The 6,341-nt window shown below is 43.1% G+C and overlaps 1 protein-coding gene across 1 annotated transcript; it reads right to left on the bottom strand.

Annotated features, from left to right (window-relative positions):
* Positions 1-1,477: 1,477 nt before the first annotated feature.
* LOC147616971 (plant intracellular Ras-group-related LRR protein 4-like) lies at positions 1,478-5,697 on the bottom strand. The gene is made up of 3 exons (XM_086776618.1): positions 3,921-5,697; positions 2,915-3,765; positions 1,478-2,672 (listed from the first exon to the last, which is right to left on the bottom strand). Exons 1-3 carry the CDS (start codon positions 4,564-4,566, stop codon positions 2,535-2,537), a joined length of 1,635 nt encoding a protein of 544 aa, XP_086632744.1. The 5' UTR covers positions 4,567-5,697; the 3' UTR covers positions 1,478-2,534.
* Between the last annotated feature and the right edge of the window lie 644 nt (positions 5,698-6,341).

Here is a 6,341-nt window from a genome sequence, read left to right as displayed (position 1 = left end):
TTTTGTGCTCCATCTTAAAATATCTTAATTCTAAGGGTTTATGAAACTAAGCATGACAAAGCATGGCAAACCACTTGCTCAAAAAAAGGTATGACTTATATGCATAGTTGTGAAACTTAAATAGAAGCATAGGAGACTCGAGAGAGAATATTTAGTTAGTGGTACATTCCCATATATGAGTTGATGCTTAACATTGATGTGAAATCTTTTTTTGGTATGGATTCCTCACTTGACTAATGTAAGTCTATGACTTTTTTCCATTGATGGTGGTGGATAGATGTTTCTAATAAGCCTCTTTCATAAGAAGAGGAGATGTTTTACAGATTATTGAAGTATCATCGTCTAAATGTTCGTATACATCCACTATCAGGTACAAAGATGTTTAGGTATGCATATCTTTGTACCCGATATTGGATGTTTAGGTACTTTCATTAGATGTTTAGACATTACTTTGTTAGATGTTTAGAGACATTCTGTTTGATGTTTAGACAATCTATTTCATGATTAAATACCTATTTGATATTGGGTGTCCTATATGATGCATGTCTACGGGTTAGATGCCTTTTTGATATTGAGTTCCCCATATGATGTATGTCTATGGGTTAAAGCTTCAATTCCATTACTAAGTGAAGGGAAGGGACTCCAAATGAAGAGTCTAAAGCTAATATAATATCTTAAGATGGTCTTTTAACTTAACCAAGAGATTAAGTATAGTCCTTAATCTCTTAAAAACTTTCATAGTCAAGGTCTAGTTTTACATTTCCTTCTTCTCATTGATGACATTACCTAAACATGAAAAGGATGATTATTATGAGTCCGTAAGGAAATGATCAAAGGGCATGAATCACGACACAAAGTCAAATGATCAAAGCCATAGTCGAGGTCTAGTTTTACATTTCCTTCTTCTCATTTGACGACAAGTATTCGTAGACAAGAAAAGGATGATCGTTATGAGTTCATAAAGGGCATGATTATGTGTTAGATCAAGTCATAAAGTTGAATGATCAAATGAAATTCATCTTGTTTGTTTCTAATTAAGTTGCTAGCTTTGGTTAGATCAAGGTTACATTGAGAAGTTTTGCAGCTAGAGCAATGGATTTAAAATAGAGATGATATTTCATGTCCCTTTCACCTCTCTGCCTCCAATATTGGGTCCTTAGATATGAGTTACCCCTGCACACCCCACCCCCCCACCCCCCGAGGAGCCTTAAGCAACCTTAAGACACATCCTGTGCACTACCATGTGTTTGTGAGTGTGGTTTCTGGCTTTATAAGTGTCTTCTCAATAAGATTTAGACTATCAAGATTCAACTCCATCACACAGAAAATACCAGATCTCAACTCAGATCCTTGAGGGTGGAGCTTCATAAAGATATATTAACAAATTCCTCTGACAGAAGGTGGAGCTTCATAAAGATATATAAAAAATCCTCTCGACAGAATTTGTATAGCTTACCCCAAGTTGCCAGACCATCACCAGCACAAAGAACAATATATTTAACAAAAACGATAGATGTACAGAACTTACAAAATTTGTAACTATATCAGAGACATAGAGCCCCCAATTGACACATCTAAGACATCCAAAAGCTGTCCTTTTAGGTGATCTCCAACAAGTTCTGTTTAGAGCTCAACAAACCACTGTTTTATCTCCAAACATGGAAATAGCCATTGCAGACACTAGAAGTGGTGAATTGGTGTTTCTACAAACAAATTGGACAAAACAGCTGAAACGGCTCACATCACCAGCAGCATGGCACAACAGCAAGGGAACAACTAAGAAAATGATGTTTGCAGTTGTCCAACAGCTGTTTCATGTTACACTTGGGCTGGGAACAGCATCCACCCATGAGCACTTGTGGGGTTAACAAATCACCCGCCCCATCTGCCTGACTGTACTCTTAAGGGTGAGGAAGGATAAAACACCTGGGTGTTCTTGTTTAATTTGGCCCAAACCTTGCACCGATTGCACAAATGGAAACTCTCAAATCTCCACATTTCACAAAAACTGAAATACCAAATTCTAAATCTCCTCCCAATTCTTGATCTTTCGCCCAACTTCTCTGAACTTCTGTCTCAATTTTGTGTTTTTACCAAATAAACCTCAGCTTCCCTCCCATCTTTGATTTCCCCCAAATTGCCCTCAAATTCTTCCCAATTTTTACAGTTCCCCCAAACTTTTCTTGTATTGCCCCCAAATTACCTCCTTTTCTCCTTGATGATCTATATTCCCCCATTACCCCCCTTGATTGATTCATTTCTCAGCCACCACTCTGAGGTGGCCATTTCCATTATATACAACTTGGCAACAAATACATGCCCACAGGCAGAGACGCTACCCAACATGGTGGTGAAAAGTTTATTTATGTCTCAGCTCATTGGCAATAACTCCAAAGGACACACTTAAACATCTGCAGTAAAGTAAAAATAAACTTTTATAGTAGCACAAATATAGGCAAATAACCTCAAAGCAGAAAGACAAGTTGCTGGGCAACATGCTTATGCTCTCAATGCAGGTAGAGCCAAAGATCTCATTACACCACAAGGTCTCCTTCAACTACGGAAGGTTTGCCACATGTGAAAATTAGGAGTGTCCATAAACTTTTTCTGCGTACAACCGGCTTCCCTTTCTCCTTCTCTGCAACATAATCAGCCATGTACTTGAGGACAGCCTGCACAAACAATCCCATCCATGTTAACAAGTTAGTGAGTTCCATAATATCAGAAAAACAAATTGCATGCATACACGCAGTCTGTAAATAAATACTTTTGAAAAAATAACAATAACTATTAGAAATAAACATATTAATAAAACAAACAAATATAAATAATACGTTACTACCTTCAAATCAAAATGTAGAGATGTGTGATATAAACCAAAATCAAAGCATGAGCAAAAGGTCCCCAGCATTACCTCCCTCCCTTGATCAGCAATGTCTTTGGGTGGCAGCCGCCAGTGGTTCCCACTTAAGTCGAGCTCTTGCAAATTAGTGAGCAGTGCAAACGAATCAGGTAAGACCTTGAGCTGGTTGCAACTCAAGTTCAACACCTTGAGCTTCTGGAGGTTCCCAATTCCTTGGGGCAACTCCTTCAGCTCATTGAAATTGGATGCCAAATTGAGTCTCGTCAATGTGGTCACTTGGCAAAGAGCTTCAGGAATGCAACGTATCTCATTGAAAGAGGCATCAAGGTCTACCAAGTTTGTCATGGAAGCCATGGTTGTCGGCAAGCTGCTCAATTTATTCCAATGCACATCAAGGCAGTGTAGCTGCGTGAGCTTCCCAGTGGCTTCTGGCAATGCTTTGAGCTGGTTAAAGGAAGCTTTAAGTTCAATCAAGGCCGTACACTGACCAATGGTCCATGGCAGCTCTTCAATCATGTTGTTATCTATGGCAAGCGTTTTCAAGCTTGTGAGTTGGCCAATGGATTCTGGAAGTGCTACAAGTTGATTGGTGCACACATCCAGATTGACTAGGTTGGCAAGGTCTCCAATGGACTCGGGTAAAATGGTCAGCCGGTTTCCAGAGAGATTCAGATCTGTGAGCCAACTCATCTTGCCGATGGACTCCGGAACCCATTCAATCTCCTTGAGAAAAGCACCACGGAGGTCTAGGCAAGTTTGCCTTTCCTTTGAGGCTATATCCAGCATGCTCAACGCGCTGAAAGTGTTCTTGACATCTCGCACCAAGGAGTCACCTTCATTGTTTTTCACATCCCCATCGCCTGCCAAATAAGGAACTAAGAAGCTCCTTGATTGTTTTTCCTCTGCCCAACAAAAAAAGGCCAGCAACAAGCACAATGGATGCTTTTGAGCTAATTGATCCTCGATGGGATGGGAAATACTACAGCTTTGTAACATGGTAAAAAGCAAACAATTTTGCAAAAATTTGGCAGAGTAATGGAAGCAATGAGAAACGTACCTGAACCTGCGTCAGGCTTTGGCTGTGCCCATAAAAGGGATTGAGCCACGCTGGAAAACGAGTCACTGCGACCGTAGGTTGAAGATTTAGGCTTGGCACCAGGACGATCATCTACAGAGGAAGAAATCACCCCTGCAGAAGAAGTCACAGAGCTCTCAGAAGGCGGAAAGTCCCATACCACATCAAGAACTGACCTTGCACTGCCTCGCCCACCCACGATCTCTGCCTGCTTGCCGTCCTCCTTGGAGGCTGGAAAGGCCGACAGCCCTTCTGAATCTGCATCTTCCCCTGAAGCTAATGTTATGGAAGAGAGGGCTGCATGGGCTCTGCGAATCCAGCCATCATAGAGGCGGTGCCGCTCCTCCAGCTCCACAACAGCCTCCGCTGCACGCTTCTGTTCCTTGGCTTTGCCCTCTGCTGCCTCAGCCCGCATCTCTTGCAACGCCCCAAACACACTTGCCGGTACGTCTTTAGGCTTCGGCTGCCGCAGAAGCTCCTCCTGCCTGGTTGCCAGAGCATCATTCACCTTGGCAATGGTGACAATGGCCATCTCTAGCTCTGGGAAAGAGGGCCGCGGCGGCAAGGCCTTCTGCAATGCTAGCATCTCTGCTATCACCTCATCAAGAGAAGGAGGAGAAGGCGCCATAGAGAAGCTGTGTGTGTATGTGTGTGTGTGTGTGAGAGATAGTCGGTAGTGTCAAAGACTAGGATGGCTTGCCTACGCCGTACAAAGCTCCAGCTTCTAACCTATGCTTCTGTTGTCAAAGATGTGGCGAATCTACTTGTATATTTCAAGTTGCAAAAACTAGGGCTTCTGCCTTGGCAAGCTTCTGTGTGTGTGTGTGTGTCTGTGTGTGTGTGTGTGTGTGTGTGTGTGTGTGTGTGTGTCCAAAATTTCCTCTAAAACCTTCAAGGGTCTGACCTTGGGGAGATTCAAGGACCTTGGAAGCTTCTAAAAGTTCTGAATCTTCGGGGCTTCAATGACCTACCTCCTGTTCTCCTGTAAAAGACCCCTTTGTTTCTGCTGTCAAAGGCCTCTGCAAAACCTTCTGTATTTGCTAAGATTCTGTTTGTGCTGTCAAAGACCTCCCCCTGCAACACCTAGGGAGGGCTTCTGTTTTAGCTCCTGGGCAGGTTGCCTTATACTGTAAAAGAGGACTGTGCTATGGCTATGGCTATGGCTATGCTATGGCGACAGAGCTTCTCCTCCCTCCTCTAAAACACAGGATCGTGGCCCTTGCTATTGCCTATGGCATGCAAACATTATATACAAAGAGACGAGAGACCTTAGAGCGAGACTGCAGGAGCAGTTTGGACAGAAATGGAGATGCAAAAGCGTGTCTATTTTAAGGCAAGAGGGATAGGAAGGGGGGCATGGGCCAAAAGGAACAGTGAAGATGTAACAAATTAATTAAATGAGATTAAAGGGTGCTGCGAGCTAGCAAAGGTTGTGTGTGTGTGTGTGTGTGTGTGTTGGGGAGAGTGTGTGTGAGGGGGTGTGGAGAGAGAGAGAAGGGGAATCAGAGTAAGGGGCGAATCTCTTACGGAAAGGAGTCGTCAAAAACTGCAGGCCAGAGAGAAGCTCTGTGAAAAACTGCCCAAAGCAGTCTCTCTCTCTCTCTCTCTCACAGAGTCAGTCACACATACCATGCATGTAGCAGCAAGGACTGGACAAACCTAAAACCCGAACAAACAGGCTGGAATGTTGAAACCATGCCGGTTCCGTTTTCCCGAGAAGAGAGAGAGTCTCTAGAGAGAGAGACACACACACACGAGACGAGAGAGAGAAAGGGTTGCCCAGCTAGAGAGAAGTGCCCCAGAGAGAGACTCTACGGAAAACACCTCCCCCACATGCAGCCCCCCCACGTGGCACCCGCCACCACATCCAGCCTGGCTTCACATTTGCTTTTTGTATACTATATAATATATATTATATATATATAATATGAACGGCCCCCAAAAAAAACATGGAAAACTTTGGGTATAATATTACTTATTTATTTTTTAACGATTGCAAGTTCTACCACTCAACCTTACCTATGGGCGTGTAGTGTAGTGCAATGGCAAAATAGGTTGGCTCATTTATTGGGTCCCAAATTTTTTTTCCCATTAATTAGTTTGGCAATAGAAGTTTGGAACCTTCCTTTGGCAAGAGGAAGAATAGAAGTATAGGTAGCTTAGTTTTTTTTAGGGTGTTGACATGTGGCAATAGAAGTTCTGAAATATCTGGAACGTGTGAACAAAGGGATTCAACGCCAAGAGCACGGCATCTGAGAGAGAGGGAGACAACGCAAAGAAAGCCTAGCGTGCTCTGCTCTTTTGCTCTTCTACCCAGGTACGCGAGTTCAAACGCTGCTACACTACACCCCCAAGGTGTCTACGTGAATGGCATAATTTCACAACCAAAAATCCTCGCACAAC

The sequence above is a fragment of the Cibotium barometz genome, chromosome 37, assembly GCF_041138505.1.
Source record: "Cibotium barometz isolate CiBa-2024 chromosome 37, ASM4113850v1, whole genome shotgun sequence".
In the NCBI taxonomy this organism is placed as follows: Eukaryota; Viridiplantae; Streptophyta; class Polypodiopsida; order Cyatheales; family Cibotiaceae; genus Cibotium; species Cibotium barometz.
The sequence above is the reverse complement of the archived record's forward strand: the minus strand, read 5'-3'. Positions and strand labels throughout refer to the sequence as shown.